Genomic DNA, 24,877 nt, shown 5'->3' on the forward strand with positions numbered 1-24,877 from the left:
CAGTCCTTCCCGGGAGGAAGAGCAGCTCCGTCTTGCCGAGGTTCAGCTTGAGGTGGTGATCCGTCATCCACACTGATATGTCTGCCAGACATGCAGAGATGCGATTCGCCACCTGGTCATCAGAAGGGGAAAGGAGAAGATTAATTGTGTGTCGTCTGCATAGCAGTGATAGGAGAGACCATGTGAGGTTATGACAGAGCCAAGTGACTTGGTGTATAGCGAGAATAGGAGAGGGCCTAGAACAGAGCCCTGGGGGACGCCAGTAGTGAGAGCTCGTGGTGAGGAGACAGATTCTCGCCACGCCACCTGGTAGGAGCGACCTGTCAGGTAGGACGCAATCCAAGCGTGGGCCGCGCCGGAGATGCCCAACTCGGAGAGGGTGGAGAGGAGGATCTGATGGTTCACAGTATCGAAGGCAGCCGATAGGTCTAGAAGGATGAGAGCAGAGGAGAGAGAGTTAGCTTTAGCAGTGCGGAGCGCCTCCGTGATACAGAGAAGAGCAGTCTCAGTTGAATGACTAGTCTTGAAACCTGACTGATTTGGATCAAGAAGGTCATTCTGAGAGAGATAGCGGGAGAGCTGGCCAAGGACGGCACGTTCAAGAGTTTTGGAGAGAAAAGAAAGAAGGGATACTGGTCTGTAGTTGTTGACATCGGAGGGATCGAGTGTAGGTTTTTTCAGAAGGGGTGCAACTCTCGCTCTCTTGAAGACGGAAGGGACGTAGCCAGCGGTCAGGGATGAGTTGATGAGCGAGGTGAGGTAAGGGAGAAGGTCTCCGGAAATGGTCTGGAGAAGAGAGGAGGGGATAGGGTCAAGCGGGCAGGTTGTTGGGCGGCCGGCCGTCACAAGACGCGAGATTTCATCTGGAGAGAGAGGGGAGAAAGAGGTCAGAGCACAGGGTAGGGCAGTGTGAGCAGAACCAGCGGTGTCGTTTGACTTAGCAAACGAGGATCGGATGTCGTCGACCTTCTTTTCAAAATGGTTGACGAAGTCATCTGCAGAGAGGGAGGAGGGGGGGAGGAGGATTCAGGAGGGAGGAGAAGGTGGGAAAGAGCTTCCTAGGTTTAGAGGCAGATGCTTGGAATTTAGAGTGGTAGAAAGTGGCTTTAGCAGCAGAGACAGAAGAGGAAAATGTAGAGAGGAGGGAGTGAAAGGATGCCAGGTCCGCAGGGAGGCGAGTTTTCCTACATTTCCGCTCGGCTGCCCGGAGCCCTGTTCTGTGAGCTCGCAATGAGTCGTCGAGCCACGGAGCGGGAGGGAGGACCGAGCCGGCCTGGAGGATAGGGGACATAGAGAGTCAAAGGATGCAGAAAGGGAGGAGAGGAGGGTTGAGGAGGCAGAATCAGGAGATAGGTTGGAGAAGGTTTGAGCAGAGGGAAGAGATGATAGGATGGAAGAGGAGAGAGTAGCGGGGGAGAGAGAGCGAAGGTTGGGACGGCGCGATACCATCCGAGTAGGGGCAGTGTGGGAAGTGTTGGATGAGAGCGAGAGGGAAAAGGATACAAGGTAGTGGTCGGAGACTTGGAGGGGAGTTGCAGTGAGGTTAGTGGAAGAACAGCATCTAGTAAAGATGAGGTCGAGCGTATTGCCTGCCTTGTGAGTAGGGGGGGAAGGTGAGAGGGTGAGGTCAAAAGAGGAGAGGAGATGAGTGGAAAGAAGGAGGCAGAGAGGAATGAGTCAAAGGTAGACGTGGGGAGGTTAAAGTCGCCCAGAACTGTGAGAGGTGAGCCGTCCTCAGGAAAGGAGCTTATCAAGGCATCAAGCTCATTGATGAACTCTCCGAGGGAACCTGGAGGGCGATAAATGATAAGGATGTTAAGCTTGAAAGGGCTGGTAACTGTGACAGCATGGAATTCAAAGGAGGCGATAGACAGATGGGTAAGGGGAGAAAGAGAGAATGACCACTTGGGAGAGATGAGGATCCCGGTGCCACCACCCCGCTGACCAGAAGCTCTCGGGGTGTGCGAGAACACGTGGGCGGACGAAGAGAGAGCAGTAGGAGTAGCAGTGTTATCTGTGGTGATCCATGTTTCCGTCAGTGCCAAGAAGTCGAGGGACTGGAGGGAGGCATAGGCTGAGATGAACTCTGCCTTGTTGGCCGCAGATCGGCAGTTCCAGAGGCTACCGGAGACCTGGAACTCCACGTGGGTCGTGCGCGCTGGGACCACCAGATTAGGGTGGCCGCGGCCACGTGGTGTGGAGCGTTTGTATGGTCTGTGCAGAGAGGAGAGAACAGGGATAGACAGACACATAGTTGACAGGCTACAGAAGAGGCTACGCTAATGCAAAGGAGATTGGAATGACAAGTGGACTACACGTCTCGAATGTTCAGAAAGTTAAGCTTACGTAGCAAGAATCTTATTGACTAAAATGATTAAAATGATACAGTACTGCTGAAGTAGGCTAGCTGGCAGTGGCTGCGTTGTTGACTTTGTAGGCTAGCTGGCAGTGGCTGCGTTGTTGGCACTACACTAATCAAGTCAGGTGACTGGTAGTGGCTGCACACCTGAATGAGTCTGCCCGCAGTTATTTTTCTCAGCAGACATATGGAGAGAGAGAGATTGCGAGAGCCTCCCTCTGCGATGATGTGGGAAAGCGCAGCTCGATTCTCTAAACCAAGGCATCAATTAAGGGACTGCCAGCAGTGTGTCCTTCTGCCAAGTGGAGTAAAAGGGCTTTGAGTTCCAGTGTTTCCCCACGCACCATGGGCCTTAATAATATCTCCACAGTGTCGACGTCTGTTCCCCCACATAAATCAAATTAGCATAATATATATATATTTTTAAATCTGTTCTTTTAAGCTAGAGATATCTGTTTTTGCATTGGATGCGTCTCAATTCACCACATCTGCCAATGTCACAATTCCGCCTCTACAGTGAAAGGTGACAGAGCTAAAGTGGTGTTTGTCTGACCATGAGACATCCCTAACCTCGGTCATCTCACAAAATCATCTGTAACGTCTAAACTTTTATGACCCCTCTATGGAAAGGTGTCTCTGACGAACACAATGATTTTCTCAGTTTTGCCCCCACAAGCATCTTGGGTCTCATCTGAAGCCCGTACAGCTGATCTGACTTCTGTCTTTAGCGTCTGAATATGTACAGGTCTGTTTTGCTCTAGGATTCCCACAGGCCTCAAGACTTGTCTGAAGGTCCCCTGGTACCAGTTCCACAAATGTATGGAATTATAAATGGAGACTATTTAGTGACAAAAAATAAGATAATATTATTTTATTTGCAGGTATTTAACATGTTTCCTGAACTTTCTTATAATTCTCAGATATACAATGTATTCAGACCCCTTCCCTGTTTCCATATTTTGTTACATTACAGCCTCAAAATGGATTACATTTGTTTTCTATCTCATCAATCACTCAATACACCATAATGACAAAGTGAACAAAGGGTTTTATACATTTTTTTTTTTTTAACAAATACATTCTTTACATAAGTATTCAGACCCTTTGCTATGAGACTTGAAATTGACCTCTGGTGCATCCTGTTTCCATGGATCCTCCTTGATGTTTCTACAACTTGATTGGAGTCCATCTGTGGTAAATTAAATTGATTGGACATGATTTGGAAAGGCACACACCTGTTTATATAAGGTCCCACAGTTGACAGTGCATGTCAAAGCAAAAACCAAGGCATGAGGTTGAAGGAATTGTCCGTAGAGCTCAGAGACAGGATTGTTTCGAGGCACAGATCTGGGGAAGGGTTCCAAAACATTTCTGATGCATTGAAGGTCCCCAACAACGCAGAGGCCTCGATCATTCTGAAATCGAAGAGGTTTGGATCCACCAATGCTCTTTCTAGAGCTGGCCGTATGGCCAAACTGAGCAATCGGGAGAGAAGAGCCTTGGGCAGGGAGGTGACCAAGAACCCGATGGTCACTCTGACAGAGTTCCAGAGTTCCTCTGTTGAGATGGGAGTACCTTCCAGAAGAACAACCATCTCTGCAGCACTCCACCAATCAGGCATTTATGATATTGGCAAGATGCCAGAAGGCACCTAAAGGACTCTGACTATGAGAAACAACATTGTCTGGTCTGATGAAACCAAAGTTGAACTCTTTGGCCTGAATGCCAAGCATCACATCTGGAGGAAACCTGGCACCATCCCTACGGTGAAGCATGTTGGTGGGAGCATCATGCTGTAGGGTTGCTTTTCAGCGGCAGGGACTGGGAGACTAGTCAGGATCGAGGGAAATGTGAATGGAGCAAAGTACAGAGAGATCTTTGATGAAAACCTGCTCCAGAGCGCTCAGGACCTCAGAAGTTTCACCTCCCAACAGGAAAACGAACCGGAGCGCACAGCCAAGACAACACAAGAGTGGCTTCGGGACAAGTCTCTGAATGACCTTGAGTTGCCCATCCAGAGCCAGGATTTGAACCCGATTGAACATCTCTGGAGAGACCTGAAAATAGCTGTGCAGCGACGCTCCCCATCCAACCTGACAGAGCTTGAGAGGATATGCAGAGAAGAATGTGAAAAATGTCCCAAATACAGGTGTGCCAAGCTTGTTGCATCATACCCAAGAAGACTCGAGGCTGTAATCGCTGCCAAATGTGCTTCAACAAAGTACTGAGTAACGGGTCTGAATACTTAAGTAAACGTGATATTTCCTTTTGTCTAATAACCTGCACTTGTTTTGTCTTTATGGGGTATTGTGTGCTGATTGATGAGGGGGGGACTTTCATCCAGACATAACAAAATGTGGAAAAAGTCAAGGGGGCTGAATACTTTCTGAATGCACTGTAGAACAAACTTCCTTTTAGATGTTTTTGGGGGACGATCTGTCATTATTCCATGTGTTTGTATTGGCTAATAGCAGTAAGGCCAAATAAAATTTTCATCAAATAATGTTTGATGATCTTTGGTATAAAGTTATTAAAACTATTTCAAATAATTTAGTAGAACCCCCCTTTTAAAGGAAGAGCAGTGGACAACGACTTTCCCACCGACTAAGCCAAGTTCTAGTTTCTTACTGATGCTGTGATGTTGTTATGGACTGCTTGTGTGAGCGACTGTTTGAAAAGAGGTAGTGGCACACATAGAAATAGGGGGGTCCAGAGTGGAGGCGCCAAGGTGCAGTGGGAAAAGAGATGGAATTTTAGCCAGTGGGGAAAGAGTGGGTGTTGCGGCTTTGGGAGTTAATTTTGGGACCATTTAGCTTTGTGACCTTTACACTTTATAACTCGCACACACTGAGCTGTGGCTTGAACAGACACCTCCTTGCTGAAGGACTTTAAGCTCACCAACCATATTATTAGATTTTTTTGTACCTTTTTATAGAACCTTGTTACTTCAAATATCACACTGACTGCCCACTGTATTCCATGTTAAAGATGCAATACTCTGAATGTAATCATAATACATTATATGATACCAATTAATGTATAGGTAATCTTAATGATAACGATGTCAAAATTTATCAGATAATAACAAAGATTGTACAGTGTACTGTATCGATGAAGGATTACTCATTTCCATCACTCCTCATCCAAATGACATTATGGTCATTGTGACCAAACAGTTATTATGGCCAAACAACTATTGTTGTTTCATCAGACCAGAGGACATTTCTCCAAAAAGTATGATCTTTGTCCCCATTTACAGTTGCAAACTGTAGTCTGGCTTTTTTTATGGCGGTTTTGGAGCAGTGGCTTCTTCCTTGCTGAGCGGCCTTTCATGTTATGTCGATTTAGGACTTGTTTTACTGTGGTTATAGATACTTTTGTACCGGTTTCCTCCAGCATCTTCACAAGGTCACACTTTGCTATTGTTCTGTGATTGATTTGCACTTTTCGCACCAATGTACATTCATCTCTAGGAGACAGAACGCGTCTCCTTCCTGAGCGATATGACTGCTGTGTGGTCCCATGTTGTTTATACTTGCTTACTATTGTTTGTACAGATGACTGTGGTTCCTTCAGGCGTTTGGAAATTGCTCCCAAGGATGAACCAGACTTGTGGAGGTCTATAATTTTTTTTCTAAGGTCTTAGCTGATTTCTTTTGATTTCCCATGATGTCAAGCAAAGAGGCACTGAGTTTGAAGGTGGGCCTTGAAATACATCCACAGGTACACCTCAAATGATGTCAATTAGCCTATCAGAAGCTTATAAAGCCGTGACATCATTTTCAGGAACTTTCCAAGCTGTTTAAAGGCACAGTCAACTTAGTGTATGTAAACTTCTGACCCATTGGAATTGTGATACAGTGAAATAATCTGTCTGTAAACAATTGTTGGAAAAAATGACTTGTCATTCACAAAGTAGATGTCCTAACCGACTTGCCAAAACTATAATTTGTTGACCTAAGTGTATGTACATTTACGACTTCAACTGTACAAGTGTTGTCTGCTGATGATAGTTGCTAACTCTAGCTGGTTAGTGTATTTAAGTGTTGATTCTAGAGCAGACATTTAGCTGCTGTAGCTGGTGTGGACAGGCCATATCAATTTGAGCCTCTTCATTCAGGGCTCAGCCTCTGCCACCTCTGCACAATTCCTCCTATATGCCTGACACACACATACAACGCAAGCACCCTCACACACACACTCGATGCAAGTGCACTCACGTCAGTGTTTTCCACAAGCACATGGATAGGCCAGCCAAATAGAAAATGTAGCCTGCCAGCCCCCCCACCTCCAAACAAGCTGTATTGTTGATGGCCGTTAATACACTCTACTGCTAGATTGTATTTTCAGCCAGCAATTAGGAAAAAACAATGCTAGAATTTTTTTTTACTTTTAGGAAAAACTCAATTTGAAACTGCTGACATCAAGCTTCCTTTTAAGAGGCTTTTTTATTTATTATTTAGCTATCTGCAATACAGGTATTATTGGGGGCGGCAGGGTAGCCTAGTGGTTAGAGCGTTGGACTAGTAACCGAAAGGTTGCAAGTTCGAATCCCCGAGCTGACAAGGTACAAATCTGTCGTTCTGCCCCTGAACAGGCAGTTAACCCACTGTTCCTAGGCCGTTATTGAAAATAAGAATTTGTTCTTAACTGACTTGCCTAGTAAAATAAAGGTACAATTAAAAATTGCAATGAACCAGGTGTTAAACATGGCCTTTGCTTTACATAAAGCAAAGTGTTGACATCATTGTCAACACTTTGATTAAATCAGTAGAACTGAAGTGCCTTCAGAAAATATTCACACCCCTGGACTTTTTCCATATTTTGTTGCATGACAGCCTGAATTTAAAATGTATCAAATTGAGACCCCATAATGTCAAAGTGGACTTATGTTTTTGGACATTTTTACAAATAGTGTATCATGCATGTTTTGAAAGACACACAAAAAAAGAGAATAGGTTGCCAGTCGGCCCACGAATCATACTACATTTCTGCCGATAGGTGATAAGCAAGAGGTTCTGTAATAACATTTTGACTGCTTTCATCTTATTAACCAAAGACCAATAAAAAAGGATGTTTCACTCAATAGGTTGTCTCTGCTCAGCCGATGTAGCAATGTTGTCGTTTGATGCAGTCTAGTCCATTTGTTTATTCCATCATGCATTCCATAGAATAAAATAATAGTCCCAAAAGGTGAAGAATATACAAATCAAGTACCCATTTTAGAACATCATCCTCCTCCTTTATGCTGGCAAACCTGCCAACCACTGTGTCAATGTCTCCCGCTCAATACAAAGCAAAGGGAGGTTGGAAAATCTGCCCTCATTCATCATGCATGCACACAAATAGCTCTTGATGAGCTTCGGGCAGCTAAAACTTTGCTTGGCACTGCTGACGGGAATGGTCGATTTTCTATGGAGAATTGTCAGATTTGGATATGCTCGGTGCATGTCGTTAGCAGTGAGGAAATGGTAGGACTGCATCAGTGTTGAGATCCGTGGCTAACTCTGAATACATTGTGCAGAAAGAGAGGAATGCATCCACAACTTCCTCTGGCTTGGAAATGTGAAAGCTCAAGCATATTCCATTCTGCATCATGGTGCTCAAAGCGCTTTGGGTTGAGCACAGAGAACAGTTGTGCCATTTTCTCTGAAGTCGGAAAATCGAATCTCAAACTGCCTCACAAAAACATCAAGTATGTAAGAGTATACAAAACATTAACCACACCTGCTCTTTCCATGACAAACTGACCCAGGTGAATTCAGTTGAAAGCTATGATCCCTTATTGATGTTACTTTTTAAATCCACGTAGATGAAGGGTAGAAGACCGGTTCAATAAGGATTTTTAAGTCTTGAGACAATTAAGACGTGGATTGTGTATGTGTGCCATTCAGAGGGTAAATAGGCAACACAAAAGATTTAAAAGCCTTTTAATAGGGTATGGTACATAGTAGGTGCCAGGCGCACCGGTTTGAGTGTGACAAGAACTGCAACGCTACTGGGTTTTTCACGCTCAACTTCAAAGCACCTTCTGCTTTCCAGAATTGGGTCGCCCTCTGCGTCCCCGTCATGAAACCTCTTCCTCTTGCGCGCTCTCTCTGCAAACTCAGTTGTTGCTTTATTTTGTTAGCCCATCTCTTTCTCAGTGTTCTCCAACTTGTCTTAGGCCTCATCTGTGTGTGTCTGTATAATCTCAGTCATGTAGGTGTCAATTGAATTGATAGTTAGAAAGGATGTACGTATTCTTTAGTAAACTGTTCCAAAACACCAATATAAATGTAAACTCAATTGTAGTCATTTTTTTAGAGAAGGTCATTGACTTCAGAGGTCGTCTTTTGGTGTAGTATGGTTATGGTGCTTTACTCAGCGCAGGGCTTCAAGGATCGCGGGCACACTCTGCATAACCCCTTCAGTGGCCTGTTTCCTGGAGGCTCGCTTTGTGTCCGATAGGCTCTTCAGCTTGAGAATGCTCTCTCCAGCTGCATGTTTTCCTGTTCCTCCACAAGTATTTTAAAACTTGGGAGGCTAGAAGATTAAAAAACAGTACAGAGTCTCCATTCACAGGAGGTTGGTGGCATCTTAATTGATGAGTACGAGCTTGTGGTAATTGCTGGAGCGGAATAAGTGGAATGGTATCAAATACATCAAGGACATTCAGAGACTTGTCCCGAATCCACTCCTGCGTTGTCTTGGCTGTGGGCTTAGTGTCATTGTCCTGTTGGAAGCGGAACCTTCGCCCCAGTCTGAGGTCCTGAGTGCTCTGGAGCAGGTTTTCGTCAAATATCTCTCTGTACTTTGCTCCATTCATCGTTATCTCGATACTGGCTAGTCTCCCAGTCCCTGTCGCTGAAAAACATCCCCACAGCATGAGGCTGCCACCACCATGCTTCACCGTTTGGATGATGCCAGGTTTCCTCCAGACGTGACTCTTGGCATTCAGGCCAAATAGTTCAATCTTGGTTTCATCAGACCAGGGAATCATGCTGATTAATTGTGCCTTGAATTCTAAATAAATCACTGACAGAGTCACCGGCAAAGCACCCCCACACCATCACACTTCCTCATCCATGCTTCACAGTGGGAACTACACATGCAGAGATCATCCGTTTACCTATTCTGCGTCTCACAAAGACACGGCAGTTGCAACCAAAAATCTCAAATTTGGACTCATCAGACCAAAGGACATATTTCCACAGGTCTAATGTCCATTGCTCATGTTTCTTGGCCCAAGCAAGTCTCTTCTTCTTATTGGTGTCCTTTTGTAGTGGTTTCTATGCAGAAATGTGACCATGAAGGCCTGTTTCACTTCTCTGAACAGTTGATGTTGAGATGTGTCTGTTACTTGAAATCTGGGAAGCATTTATTTGGGCTTCAATTTCAGAGTTTTTTTTTTATCCCAGCCCCCGTCCCTGCAGGAGGCCTTTTGGTATGCAATCATTGTAAATAAGAATTTGTTCTGAACTGACTGAACTGACTTAGCCTAGTCTAATAGAAAAGTAATAACTTATCCTCTGCAGCAAAGGTAATTCTGGCTTTTCCTTTCCTGTCCTCATGAGAGCCAGTTTCATCATAGCGCTTGATGGTTTTTGTAACTGCACTTAAAAACTTTCAAAGTTGTTAATTTTCCCGGGTGACTCTGAATGTCTTAAAGTAGTAATGGACTGTTGTTTCTCTTTGCTTATTTGAGCTGTTCTTTCCATAATATGGACTTGGTCTTTTAACAGTTAAGGCTATCTTCCGTATACCAACCCTACCTTGTCACAACAGAACTGGTTGGCTCAAATGCATTAACTTCTTCGATATAGGGGGCACTCTTTTAATTTTTGGATGAAAAACGTTCCCGTTTTAAACAAGCTATTTTTTTCATGAAAAGATGCTCGACTATGCATATAATTGACAGCTTTGGAAAGAAAACACTCTGACGTTTCCAAAACTGCAAAGATATTGTCTGTGAGTGCCACAGAACTGATGTTACAGGCGAAACCCAGTTAAAAATCCAATCAGGAAGTGCCGCATTTTTTGAAACCGCCTCATGCCAATGACTCCTTATGGCTGTGAATGAGCTAGGAGTCGGCTTACGTTTTCTACGTTTTCCCCAAGGTGTCTGCAGCATTGTGACGTATTTGTAGGCATATCATTGGAAGATTGACCATAAGAGACTACATCTACCAGGTGGTCGATTGGTGTCCTCCGTTGCAATTATTTGCCATGTTTCTGTCGATATTATGGAGCTAATTTGGAAAAAAGTTTGGCGTAAGTTACTGCATTTTCCGGTCTTTTTCTTATCCAAACGTGATGAACAAAACGGAGCTATTTTGTCTACACAAATAATCTTTTGGGAAAAAATGAACATTTGCTATCTAACTAAGAGTCTCGTCATTGAAAACATCCGAAGTTCTTTAAAGGTAAATTATTTTATTTGAATGCTTTTCTTGTTTTTGTGAAAATGTTGCCTGCTGAATGCTAGGCTTAATGCTATGCTAGGCTATCAATACTCTTACACAAATGCTTGTGTAGCTTTGGTTGAAAAGCATATTTTGAAAATCTGAGATGACAGTGTTGTTAACAAAAGGCTAAGCTTGTGTTTGAATATATTTATTTCAATTCATTTGCGATTTTCATGAATAGGAAACGTTGCGTTATGGTAATGAGCTCGAGGCTATGATTACGCTCCCGGATACGGGATTGCTCGTCGCTAGAGGTTAAGAAGGAAATAAATTCCACAAATGAACTTTTAACAAGGCACACCTGTTAATTGAAATGCATTCCAGGTCATTATCTCATTAAGCTGGTTGAGAGAATGCCAAACGCGTGCAAAGCCGTCATCAAGACAAAGGGTGGCTACTTTGAAGAATCTTAAATATACTTCTTGTTTTTTTTGGTTACTACACGATTCCATACAGTATGTGCTATTTCTTAGTTTTGATTTCTTCACTATAATTCTACAATGTAGAAAATAGTAAAAATAAAAACCCTTGAATGAGTAGGTGTGTCTAAACTTTTGACAGGTACTGTATGTACACACACAAAAACATCCTATTGGCATGTACACCTACCTATTCTATAGACACCCAACGCATTCATAAACCAAGCATTTTTAGTAAATGCTCATCGATCAAACAAATATATGAGAAAGGGGGAAAAAGGATTATTTACTTTGTTTTGATTGCTGTCACAGAACTCAGCCTGTCAGTGTGTAACATATACCGTACTGTACAAGCAGCAGCAAAGTCCTTTTAATTCATTCTTGCAATGAGAAAGTTAGTGTATTTAAGGCTTGATCTGCGAGGTTCTAGGACTAAGCTATTTTAGGTCTTATTCAAAGCTCTGTAGGGAGATGTGATGTGAATCAAGTGGTGCCCCTCACCATGAATTATGCAGTGTTTGTGGACTTTCTTCTGCTACCCTGCTCTCCTCTCTCTCGCTTTCACTCGAACACACTTTTTCCTTCTCACACATCCCTCCTTCCCCCTACACACATTGACACGCTGTCTCTCACACACACTGACTCCTTCCCTCCTCACCCTCTCTCTCTCTCTCTCTCTCTCCCTCTGACACTGCTGAATACTGACTAGATTTGTAGATGTGCTACGTGGGGGTTGGAATCAGAAGCAGGTCATGTGTTGTGTGGACGAGGCGATTCTCTCCCTACCATTAACCAAAAGGAAGGGGAGACCGACTGACGAGTAGATTATTTATTTCATGGGCCCCCATTTGAGACTTTGTGTGTGTGTGTGTTTTGATGGAGTTTATTTGTATGTTCTTGCATACACCTAGTGAATTATGCACATTTGTGGGACTCACCTTGTATAACCTACGATTTAGACTTGTAAAACACAAGCCTTAAACTGTCAAAAGCTTTCCGGATTAAGAACCTTAATCCACTTTGCTGCAATGCCCTGCAATGCAACATCCTTTGTCCTTAGTCTCTCATTGTGTGTGTGTGTGTGTGTGTGTCCTTAGTCTCAGTGTATGTGCGTGCGTGTCTATTTCACCATATTGTGCCAGTGAGAGGGAGGTGGAAGAAAAAACTCAGTTCTCCTCAGCTCATGAAAAATAGCTGGGAAGGGGCAAATATTTGAGCGGGGCCAATAGAGCTGCACTGTTAGCCCAGAAATAAATACAAGTCAATCCTCCCAGGTGCTTCGATTCAGTCTTCTCTGCTGAAGCAAACCTGCCTGGCAAATGTTCACAAGGGGAAAGAACGAGCAAGAGAAAGGAAGAGTGACACAGGGTTGATTTTTAAATGAATTTGTTCTCATATAAATCACTGCTTGTCTGCAGTTCATTATTATAGCTGTGCTCATAAATTTTACGTGACGTGTATATTTTAGATGAGGTCGCATTGTGTCGACATCTAGCCTCTTGCCAGGGTGTTCAGCCTTTAATTTGTTTGCCTCACGTAACCTCAAACACAGAGACAGTATTTAATGTAGAAGGCCATAAAGTTCATTTGAGCACCAATCCAATCCCACATGAATACATTCTGTCCAGCGTCTTTTTTTCTTCTTCTTTGGCCTTTTAAACTAAATTCTCAATCCTCTAGGCATTTTCAGTTGTAGTATGGTTGGGCGTAGGTTTTGTATCAGACCAACTGAAGGATTGCAGAAATTTTCAAGATGTTCTTTAGACGTTGCCCTACTATAATTTCAAGACAAATTTGTGATACAGGTCAAATCCACAAACACTGTGACCAGATTTTTTCACTTTAAAATGTACAGGTAGCTGCCATAATAAAGGAAAAACCAACATAAAGTGTCTTTAATAGGACAGTGGGCCACCACGAGCCAGAACAGCTTCAATGCGCCATGGAATACATTCTACAAGTGTCTGGATCTCTTGGCGGGATGTATTTGTATTTATTATGGATCCCCATTAGCTGCTACCAAGACGGCAGCTACTCTTCCTGGGGTCCAGCAACATTAAGGCAGTTATACATTTAAAAAATAAAAAAAACGTTACAATACATTCACAACAGATTTCATAACATATTAAGTGCGTGCCCTCAGGCCCCTACTCTACTACCACATATCTACAACACACAATCCATGTGTACGCGTGTGTGCGTACAGTGTCTATGTTATCATGCGTTTTGTATGTGTCTGTGCCTATATTTGTGTTGCTTCACAGTCCCCCCCTGTTCCATAAGGTTTATTTATATGTTTTTTTAAATCAAATTTTACTGCTGGCATGAGTTACTTGCTGTGGAATGGAGTTCTATGTAGTCATGGCTCTATGTAGTACTACTCCCATAGTCTGTTCTGGACTTGGGGACTGTGAAGAGTCCTCTGGTGGCATGTCTTGTGGGGTATATGCATTGGTGTCCGAGCTGTGTGCTAGTAACTCAAACAGACAGCTTGGCGCATTGAACATGTCATTACCTCTCACAAATACAAGTAGTGATGAAGTCAATCTCTCCTCCACTGTGTGCCAGATGACTGAACAGTAGTCCAGGTGTGACATAACTAAGGCCTTTAGGACCTGTCTTGTTGATAGTGCTGTTAAGAATGCAGACAAGCACTTTATTATGGACAGACTTCTCCCCATCCTAGCTACTGTTGTATCAATATGTTTTGACCATGACAGTTTACAATCCAGGGCTACTCCAAGCAGTTTAGTCTCCTCAACTTGCTCAATTTCCACATTGAAATACATCGTATTTAGTTGAGGTTTAGGGTTTAGTGAAAGATTTTTTTCCCAAATACAATGCTTTTAGTTTTTAAATATTAAAGATGAACTTATTCCTTGCCACCCATTCTGAAACGAACTGCAGCTCTTTGTTAAGTGTTGCAGTCATTTCAGTCGCTGTGGTAGCTGACGTGTATAGTGTTGAGTCATTACTCAAAGCCAGTGGGATGTCATTAGTAAAGATTGAAAAAAGTAAGGGGCCTTGACAGTTGAATGGGTTATTCCTGATTCTTACCTGGATTTTGTTGGAGAGGCTTCCATTAATGAACACCCTCTGTGTTCTGTTAGTTAGGTAACTCATTATCCACAATATATTAGGGGGTGTAAAGCCATAACACATCCGTTTTTCCAGTAGTGGACTATTATCGATAATGTCAAAAGCCGCACTGAAGTATTACAAAACAGCCCCCGCAATATTTTTATCATCAATTTCTCTCAGCCAATAATCAGTCATTTGTGTAAGTGCTGTGCTTGTTGAATGTCCTTCCCTATAGGCGTGCTGAAAGTCTTATTGATTTGTTTACTGTAAAATAGCATTGTATCTGGACAAACACCATTTTTTCCTGAAGTTTACAAAGGGTTGGTAACAGGCTGATTGGTCGGCTATTTGAGCCAGTAAACGGGGCTTTACTATCCTTAGGTAGGGGAATAACTTTTGCTTCTGTCCAGGCCTGAGGGCACACACTTTCGAGTAGGCTTAAATTGAAGATTTGGCAAATAGGAGTGGCAATATCGTCTGCTATTATCTTCAGTAATCTTCCATCCAAGTTTTCAGACCCCGGTGGCTTGTCATTGTTGATAGAAAGCTATCATTTGTTCACCTCTTCCACACTTAGTTTTCGGAATTCAAAATTACAATGCTTGTCTTTTCATAATTTGGTGAGATATACTTGGATGGGTAGTGTCAACGTTTGTTGCTGGCATGTCATGCCGAAGTTTGCTAATCTTGCCAATGAAAAAAAATTATTAAAGTAGTTGGCAAAATCTCTGGGTTTTGTGATGAATGAGCCTTCTGATTCAATGAATGATGGAGCGGACTCTTCACGACTGTCTTGGTGTGTTTGGACCATGATAGTTTGGTGATGTGGACACGAAGGAACTTGAGTCTCGACACAGCTCAACTACAGGCCCGTCAAATATTTTTCTATAGTCCACGATCAGCTCCATTGTCTTGCTCACATTGAGGGAGAGTGTTGTCCTGACACCACACTGCCAGGTCTCTGACCTCCTCCCTAAAGGCTTTCTCATCGTTGTCGGTGATCAGGTCTAGCACTGTTATCTCATCTGCAAACTTAATGATGGTTTTGGAGTCGTGCTTTGCCACGCAATCGTGGGTGAACAGGGAGTACAGGAGTGGACTACGCACCCCAACAACATTGTTGAGGATCAACGTGGCAGGTGTATTACCACTTGGGGGCGGCCCGTCAGGAAGTCCAAGATTCAGTTGCAGAGGGAGGTGTTTAGTCCCAGGGTCCTTAGCTTAGTGATGAGCTTTGTGGGCACTATGGTGTTGAACGCTGAGGTGTAGTCAATGAACAGCATTCTCACATAGGTATTGCTTTTGTCCTGGTGGGAATGGGCAGTTTGGAGTGCGATTGAGATTGCGTCATCTGTGGATCTGTTGGCGCGGTATGCAAATTGGAGTGGGTCTAGGGTTTCCAGCGTAATGGTGTTGTGAGCCATGACCAGCCTTTCAATGCATTTTATGGCTACCGACATGAGTGCTACGGGGCAGTAATCATTTAGGCAGGTTACCTTCTCACTCTTTGGCACAGGGACTATGGTGGTCTGTTTGAAACACGTAGATATTACAGACACGGTCAGGGAGAGGTTGAAAATGTCAGTGAAGACACTTACCTCTTAGTCCATGCATGCCATCTGGCACCACGGCTTTATAGGTCTTGCTCACATCAGCTACGGAGAGTGTGATCACACAGTTGCCCGGAACAGCTGGTGCTCTTATGCATGCTTTAATGTTGCTTGCTTTGAATTGAGCATAAAAGGCATTTAGCTCATCTGGTAGGCTCACATCACTGGGCAGCTCGTGGCTGGGTTTCCCTTTGTAGTCCGAAATAGTTTGCAAGCCCTGCCACATCCTACGAGCGTCAGCCGGTGTAGTAGGATTCAATCTTAATCCTGTATTGACGCTTTACCTGTTTGATGGTTCGTTTGAGGGCATAGCGGGACTTCTTATAAGTGTCCGGATTAGTGTCCCATTCCTTGAAAGTGTCAGCTCTAGCCTTTAGCTCGATGCGGATATTGCCTATAATCCAGGGCTTCTGGTTGGGATATGTACGTACATCCCAGCATTTATATACGTGACCCTATAGCATGATAGGTTGTTAATTGTTTAATTAACTCAGGAACCACACCGGTATGGAAAGGCCTGCTTTCAATATACTTTGTATCCTTCATTTACTCAAGTGTTTCAATTATATTGTCATGTAATGTTTTTGTAAAATGTTCTGTGGAAATTGTTAAGTAGTCATTGTGCATGGATTTTTACTTTGTAACCATTTGGTTATTTAATTTAGTAACCATTTTGTTTTTGTTTGACATACATTTTAAAGTGAGAAATTGGAGTCCCTGTGTCACTTTGTTGCTATGGAATTGAAAGGCTGCCGGAACTGACACTTGTCCCTGTCTTCTATAGGTCCATGGAGCAGGTACCATGAGGCTGCACTGCAGGATCCTTCCCCTCTTCCTCCCTATCCTCAAGCCCCTAGCACATCATAGGCCGCTCTGCTGCCTCCCAGCCAATGGCAGGCCAACCACAGCCCCCAGACCCTTCCCCTCCCCCTGTCACCTGACCACTGATGTCCCCTCCTCTCAGCCCCTGGTTGGCCAAGATACAACGGTCAAAGTTATGGGCTACTCCTACCCTCGTGATGACTTTACCAACGTGACCAGCAAGATCCTGGCCAAGGTGGGCTTCAACCTGCACAACCAAGCCCACCATCCTATCTGGCTCATCAAAGAGCGAATCAAAGCCCACTTCTACCGTGCCTACATCATGCGCTCTGGCAACCCGCTTTTCTCGGTCCATGACAACCTCAGTCCGGTGGTGACGACGGAGCAGAACTTTGACAGCCTGCTCATCCCGCCCGACCACCCCAGCCGGAAGCGAGGCGACAACTACTACCTCAACCGGGGCACCATGCTGCGAGCTCACACGTCCGCCCACCAGAGGGAGCTGGTGTGCTCGGGGCTGGACGCCTTCCTGCTGGCGGGTGACGTGTACCGAAGGGACGAGATCGACGCCAGCCACTACCCTGTGTTCCATCAGATGGAGGGGGTACGCCTCTTCTCCAACCACGAGGTCAGTATAAATGGTTGTGGAGTTAAAGTACTAAACTCAGCACTGCCATGAGAAGCTCCAGTGTTATTGATTAGCTTCTGCTCCTAACCACAAGGTCAAGGCCTTCTCTGTAGTGTCACAACAAGGTCAAAGAGTAGGACACACAAAGTATGATGATTACAGTGGGCCCTTGTTACACAGCGGCAAGATCTTCTGTTTTATCGATTTTAAATATGCTGTGTTGAGTGCTGTAAAGACATTGATAAGTCATCTTAGATTCACACACAGTAACTCACCTTTTTACCCCCAAGTTGTTTGCCAAGGTGTCGAGTGGAGAGGACCTGTCTCTCTTTGAGAGCGGGGGGCACCGGACCCCTCAGAAGCAGGAGACACACACTCTGGAGGCGGTTAAGCTTGTGGAGTTTGATCTGAAACAGACCCTCGACCGTATGGTCAGACACCTGTTTGGAGAAGGTAAACAACATTCCAAGTTCAAGTTTGTTGATAGGGACATCTTACCTTCCGATGGGTCTTGAGAAAGAGAGAAGAAATGCAATTAAAATTCTCCCATAGTCCTTTAATGCCAGTGGTCTCTAGAAAGGACGTTTTTTTGATACTTTTGGGATCAGTCCCTCGCCTTTTTGTCTCAACCTGTCCTTTCTTCTCCTCCATATACTTTCTCACATGATCCTCTCTTCTCTGTGCCAGAGCTGGAGATCCGCTGGGTGGAGTGTTACTTCCCCTTTACCCATCCCTCCTTTGAGATGGAGGTGCGTTTCCAGGAGGACTGGCTGGAGGTGTTGGGCTGTGGAGTAATGGAGCAGGAGCTGGTGCACTCTGGTAAGCACATCTGTTGACAGACACACACACACGTAAACACTCACACACAAACGCATGAACACAGACACACCCTCATTCACTCTTCCCAAACACACATGCACTTACTGTATACATGAACACAAACATGCTTTCACAAGAAAATGCACTTTCATAGACATACACACTTGGGCAAATACAAATGTATGCTTGCATACACTCACACATACAAATATAGTGCATTCGGAAAGTATTCAGACCCCTTCTCCCTTTTTCCACATTTTGTTATGTTACAGCCTTATTCTAAAATGGATTAAATAGTTATTTTTCCCTCACCAATCTACACCAATACACCATAATGACAAAGCAAAGACACGTTTTTAGACATTTTTGCAAATGTATTGAAAATAAGAAACAGAAATACCTTATTTACATACAGTACTAGTCAAAGTTTGGATACCTGCTCATTTTCTTTATTTTTTACTATTTTCTACATTGTAGAATAATAGTGAAGACATCAAAACTATGAAATAACACATATGGAACCATGTAGTAACCAAAAAAGTGTTCAACAAACCAAAATATATTGTAGATTCTTCAAAGTAGCCCTGATGATGTTATCTCAACCAGCTTGATGAGGTAGTCACCTGGAATGCATTTCAATTAACAGGTCTGAACAGGTGTGCCTTGTCAAAAGTTAATTTATTTAATTTCCGTCCTTCTTAATGCATTTTTGCCAATCAGTTGTGTTGTGACAAAGTAGGGTTGGTATACAGAAGATATCCCTATTTGGTAAAAGACCAAGTCTATATTATAGCAAGAACAGCTCAAATAAGCAAAGAGAAACGACAGTCCATCATTACTTCAAGACATGAAGGTCAGTCAATCCGAAACATTTCCAGAACTTTGAACATTTCTTCAAGTGCAGTCGCAAAAACCATCAAGCCCTATGATGAAACTGGCTCTCATGAGGACCTCCACAGGAAAGGAAGACCCAGAGTTACCTCAGCTGCAAAGGATAAGGTCATTAGAGTTACAGCCTCAGAAATTGCAGCCCAAATAAATGCCTCAATGAGTCCAAGTAACAGTCACATCAGCTGTTCAGAGGAGACTGCGTGAATCAGGCCTTCATGGTCGAATTTCTGCCAAGAAACCAATACTAAAGAACACCAATAAGAAGAAGAGACTTGTTTGGGCCAAGAAACACGAGCAATGGACTTTAGACGGGTGGAAATATGTCCTTTGGTCTGATGAGTCCAAATTTGAGTTTTTGGGTTCCAACTTTGTGAGACACAGAGTAGGTGAGCGGATGATCTCTGCATGTGTAGTTCCCAGCGTGAAGCATGGAGGAGAAGTTGTGATGATGTGGGGGTGCTTTGCTGGTGACACTGTCTGTGATTTATTTAGAATTCAAATCAAACTTTATTTGTCACATGCGCCGAATACAACAAGTGTAGACCTTACCATGAAATGCTTACTTACAAGCCCTTAACCAACAGTGCAGTTCAAGAAGTGTTAAGAAATTATTTATCAAATAAACTAACGCAACACAATTACATAACAATAACGAGGCTATATACAGGGGGTACCGAGTCAGTGTGCGGGGGTACAGGTTCGAGGTAAAGTGAAGTGATTGAGCATAGATAATAAATAGCGAGTGGAAGCAGTGTACGTGTACAAAACAAATGGGGGGGTCAATGTAATAATGTAATAGTCGGGTGGCCATTTTTATGAATTGTTCGGCAGTGGCTTGGGGGTAGAAGCTGTTAAGGAGCCTTTTGGTCCTAGACTTGGTGCTCCGGTACCGCTTGCCGTGCAGTAGCAGAGAAACCAGTCCATGACTTGGGTGACTGGAGTCTAACAACAGCCACACTTGAAGCAGCGTTACCCATCGCTCCACAAAAGCCCGGCAAGGGGCATAACTACTCCAAGTCTCAGAGCGAGTGACGTTTGAAACCCTATTAGCGCGCACGCCGCTAACTAGCTAGCCATTTCACATCGGAAACACCAGCCATTAGGCTGATAGGCTTGAAGTCATAAACAGCGCTGTGCTTGCGAAGAGCTGCTGGCAAAACGCACGAAAGTGCCGCTTGAATGAATGCTTACGAGCCTGCTGCTGCCTACCATCGCTCAGTCAGACTTAGTTATAACACACAGAAATACGAGCCTTTGGTCATTAATATGGTCGAATCCGGAAACTATCATCTTTTCGAAAACAAAACATTTATTATTTCAGTGAAATACGGAACCGTTCGGTATGTTATCTAACGGGTGGCATCCCTAAGTCTAAATATTCTTGTTACATTGCACAACCTTCAATGTTATGTCATAATTACGTAAAATTCTGGCAAATTAGTTCGCAATGAGCCAGGATGCCCAAACAGTTGCATATACCCTGACTCTGCATGCAATGAACGCAAGAAAAGTGACACAATTTCACCTGGTTAATATTGCCTGCTAACCTTGATTTCTTTTAGCTAAATATGCATGTTTAAAAATATGTACTTCTGTGTATTGATTTTAAGAAAGTCTTTGGTGTTTATGGTTAGGTACTGTCGTCCAACAATTGTGCTTTTTTTTTCACAAATGCGCTTTTGTTAAATCATCCCCCAGCGTTGCATCGATTATATGCAACGCAGGACACGCTAGATCAGGGGTGTCAAAGTCAAATGGACGGAGGGCCAAATAAAAAAATCAGCTACAAGACGAGGGCCGGACTGTTCGAATGTTCATTGAAAAATTTTTAAATGACGCATATAGTCTAGTGAACCTAATTGAACCTACTGAAAACCTAACAAATATATTACAATATGATCAGATAAATAAAGCAATATTTTCTTATGGCTCTGTCAGTAATCTTTAATTTTCAACAGACACAAAAGACAAATTTCCTTTATATAAATATCCCCATAACATGAACATTAAATGAAAGAAACCGGTATTCAAGGCACCATCAGTAGACTATATTTTCTATTTTAGCAAAAGTGGGCTAAATTTACTTCAAAGAAAAAACAATAATAGCAATTTTCTATCATCCACTCAACTGAAATATTTTTAAAATATAATTGGATTGAAATACAAAAAAATAAAGTGCAAAAATCTATTAATCAAAAACAACACTTTGTTTAAGGAGAAGTAACATGCAGTGAAAACAAATATTAAATTTTAACTTTTAAACTTGAACTGAGTAAAAACTCTAAATATGTGATTGCACAGTAATGTTCACTTGTTTGAGGTTGAGGGTGATACTTGGTGGTGTCCCATCTTTTCCACAAGTTCATCAATGTTCGGGGTAAGGCTCTGAGCTGAAGAAATCCTCAGAATTGAGTGGAGGTGTTCAGCAGTAAGTCGACTTCTGTGTGATGTTTTGTTCAGGTTCATCAAAGAAAACAGTTGTTCACACAGGTATGTGCTGCCAAACATAGACAACGTTTGAGCAGCCTGGATGCGCAGCTGGGGCATTGTGCCGGGGAGGAAACGGGCGAACTCCGCAGCACCCACTGCCGCATATTTTGCCCTCAGTGCATCATTGCATTGGAGGTCAATCAACTCCATTTGGAGGTTTGGTGGTGAGCTTTCCACGTCAACAGCAAATGGGTTACCGAGCAGTTCCAACCTGCTTTTTGTGCTTCAAAGTCAGCAAATCGGCGTCGAAAGTCAGCGGCAAGCATACCTATTTTATCAGCCAACTGTGTGCTCGGGAACGCACTGGTAGAGAGCTTCTCTTTCATGGTCTGGCAGCTGGGAAAGTGGCTCAAATTTTCTTTCCGCATCTGCGTCTCCCACAGAGTCAGTTTGGTTTTAAATGCCTTCACTGTACTGTACATATCAGAGATGACACGATCCCGACCCTGCAGCTGCAAGTTTATTGCATTCAGATGACTCGTAATGTCACACAGAAAAGCCATTTCACACAGAAACATTTCGTCTCGGAGTTGTGTTGTGTCTTTCCTTTGCTGTCCAAGAACAGACAAATCTCCTCATGAAGCTCGAAACATCTTTGAAGCACCTTTCCCTGGCTTAGCCATCGCACCTCTGTGTGATAAGGCAAATCACCATGCTCCGTTTCTAACTCCGTCAGAAATGCCTTGAACTGGCGGTGATTCAAACCTTTGGCTCTGATAAAGTTAACTGTGCGCGTGATGATGCTCATTACATGCTCCATTTTCAAGGCTTTACCGCACAACGCTTCCTGGTGTATGATACAATGATAAGCTGTCAGCTCACCTGTCGCGTTTTCCTCTTGCATCTTTTCCCGTATCTTCGCCACCAGTCCGCTCCTGTGTCCACACATCGCAGGTGCTCCGTCGGTTGTCAAACCCACGAGTTTTTCCCAAGGCAGCTCCATCTCATTTACACATCTTGACACCTCTTCATACAAATCATGCCCGTAGTTGTGCCATGCATAGGACGTAAAGCCAAAAACTCCTCTGTCACGCTTAGGTTGGAGTCCACTCCGCGGATGAAAATTGACAACTGGGCAATGTCAGAAATGTCGGTGCTCTCATCCACAGCCAAGGAATATGCAATAAAATCTTTTCCCTTTTTCACAAGCTGCTCTTTTAGATTGATGGACAACTGGTCTACTCTCTCGGCAATGGTGTTTCTGCTCAGACTCACATTTAAAAAGAGTTGCCTTTTTCTGGGCAAACTTCGTCACAAACTTTAATCATGCAGTTTTTGATGAAATCCCCCTCCGTAAATGGCCGGGCTGATTTAGCGATCTCTTCTGCCAAAATAAAACTGGCCTTGACAGCAGCCTGGCCTTGTGATTTGGCTTTTTTGAACAGAGCCTGTCGAGATTTGAGGCCTCGTTTTAATTCCTCTGCCTTTTGTAGCCTTTGTTCCATGTCCATATTCTTGTTTTTGTCCGCGTGTTTCGTTTCATAATGTCGTCTCAGATTATACTCTTTCAGTACCGCCACACTTTCTCCACACAGAAGACACACAGGTTTTCCAGCTACCTTCGTGAACATATACTCCGACTCCCACCTTGTTTGAAACCCCCGGTTCTCAGTATCCACCTTCCGTTTTGCCATTTTTGATGGGTATCTGAAAGTTAATTTTACTGTGATGCTGACGACTGCTGTGCCAATAAATATTGAAATGAAGCAGCCTACTGCTCGGTGCGTCACCTTTGCATTGTGGGAAATGTAGTATTGGTGCGTGTAAAAGATCTGCGGGCTGCCGGCTTGCTGCGGGCCGGTTCTAATAATAAATCAAGATCATCCCAGGGGCCGTAAAAAACCTTCTTGCGGGCCGGATGTGGCCCGCGGGCCTTGACTCTGACATATGTGTGCTAGATAAACTAGTAATATCATAAACCATGTGTAGTTATAACTAGTGATTATGATTGATTGATTGTTTTTTATAAGTTTAATGCAACTTACCTTGGCTTCTACTGCATTCACGTAACAGGCAGTCTCCACAGTCTCCTTGTGGAGTGCAACGAGAGGCAGGTGGTTATAGCTGTGGACTAGTTAACTGTAAGGTTGCAAGATTGGATCCCCCGAGCTTACAAGGTGAAAACTGTCATTCTGCCCCTGAACAAGGCAGTTAACCCACCGTTCCTAGGCCGTCATTGAAAATAGGAATGTGATCTTCTCTTTAAATTTTTTTTAAAAACGGCGCCCCAAAAATACCGATTTCCGATTGTTATGAAAACTTGAAATCGGCCCTAATTAATTGGTCGACCTCTATTGCCTACCCTTACCACCTGGGACCGGCTCATCAGGAAGTCCAGGATCCAGTTGCAGAGGAAGGTGTTTAGTCCCAGGGTCCTTTGCTTAGTGATGAACTTCGTGGGCACTATGGTGTTGAACGCTGAGCTGTATTCATTCTCACATAGGTGTTCCTTTTGTCCAGGTGGGAATGGGCAGTGTGGAGTGTGAAAAAAAAGTTAATGGCTACCGACATGAGTGCTATGGGTCAGTAATTATTTAGGCAGGTTACCTTCGCATCCTTGGGCACAGGGACTATGGTGGTCAGCTTGAAACATGTAGGTATTACAGACTCAGTCAGGGAGAGGTTGAAAATGTCAGTGAAGACAGTTGGTCCGCGCATGCTTTGAGTACACGTCCTGGTAATCCATCTGGCTCCGCGGCTTTGCAAGGCACACTTAACCAGCATGGCTACCACAGCATTCTACAGCGATATGCCATCCCATCTGGTTTGCGCTTAGTAGGACTATCATTTGTTTTTCAACAGTACAATGACCCAACACACCTCCAGGCTGTGTAAAGGCTATTTCACCAAGAAGGAGAGTGATGGAGTGCTGCATCAGATGACCTGGCCTCCACAGTCACCCGACCTCAACCCAATTGAGATGGTTTGGGATGAGTTGCACCGCAGAGTGAAGGAGAAGCAGCCAACAAGGGCTCACCATATGTGGGAACTCCTTCAAGACTGTTGGAAAAGCATTCCATTTGAAGCTGGTTGAGAGAATTCCACGAGTATGCAAAGCTGTCAAGGCGTAGGGTGGCTATTTGAATAATCTCAAATACAAAATATATTTTGATTTATCACTCTTTTTTGGGGGGGTTCCATCTGTTTTATTTCATAGTTTTGATGTCTTCACTATTATTCTACAATGTAGAAAATAGTACAAAATTAATAAAAACCCTTGAATGAGTAGGCGTGTCCAACCTTTTGACTGGTACTGTGAATGAGTAGGCGTGTCCAACCTTTTGACTGGTACTGTGTGTGTGTATGTATGT

General features: G+C 43.7%; 1 protein-coding gene across 1 annotated transcript in view; it reads left to right on the forward strand.

The window, feature by feature from the left end:
* Positions 1–24,877, forward strand: part of LOC115105129 (phenylalanine--tRNA ligase, mitochondrial) — a 126,063-nt gene that overhangs the window by 21,500 nt on the left and 79,686 nt on the right. The window contains exons 3-5 of the mRNA XM_029626771.2: positions 16,701–17,366; positions 17,657–17,819; positions 18,054–18,185. Of these exons, the coding sequence (XP_029482631.1) occupies positions 16,719–17,366; positions 17,657–17,819; positions 18,054–18,185 (943 nt within the window). The 5' untranslated portion in view covers positions 16,701–16,718. The remainder of the gene's footprint in view (positions 1–16,700; positions 17,367–17,656; positions 17,820–18,053; positions 18,186–24,877) is intronic.

This window comes from Oncorhynchus nerka, linkage group LG22 (assembly GCF_034236695.1).
Source record: "Oncorhynchus nerka isolate Pitt River linkage group LG22, Oner_Uvic_2.0, whole genome shotgun sequence".
Classification (NCBI taxonomy): domain Eukaryota; kingdom Metazoa; phylum Chordata; class Actinopteri; order Salmoniformes; family Salmonidae; genus Oncorhynchus; species Oncorhynchus nerka.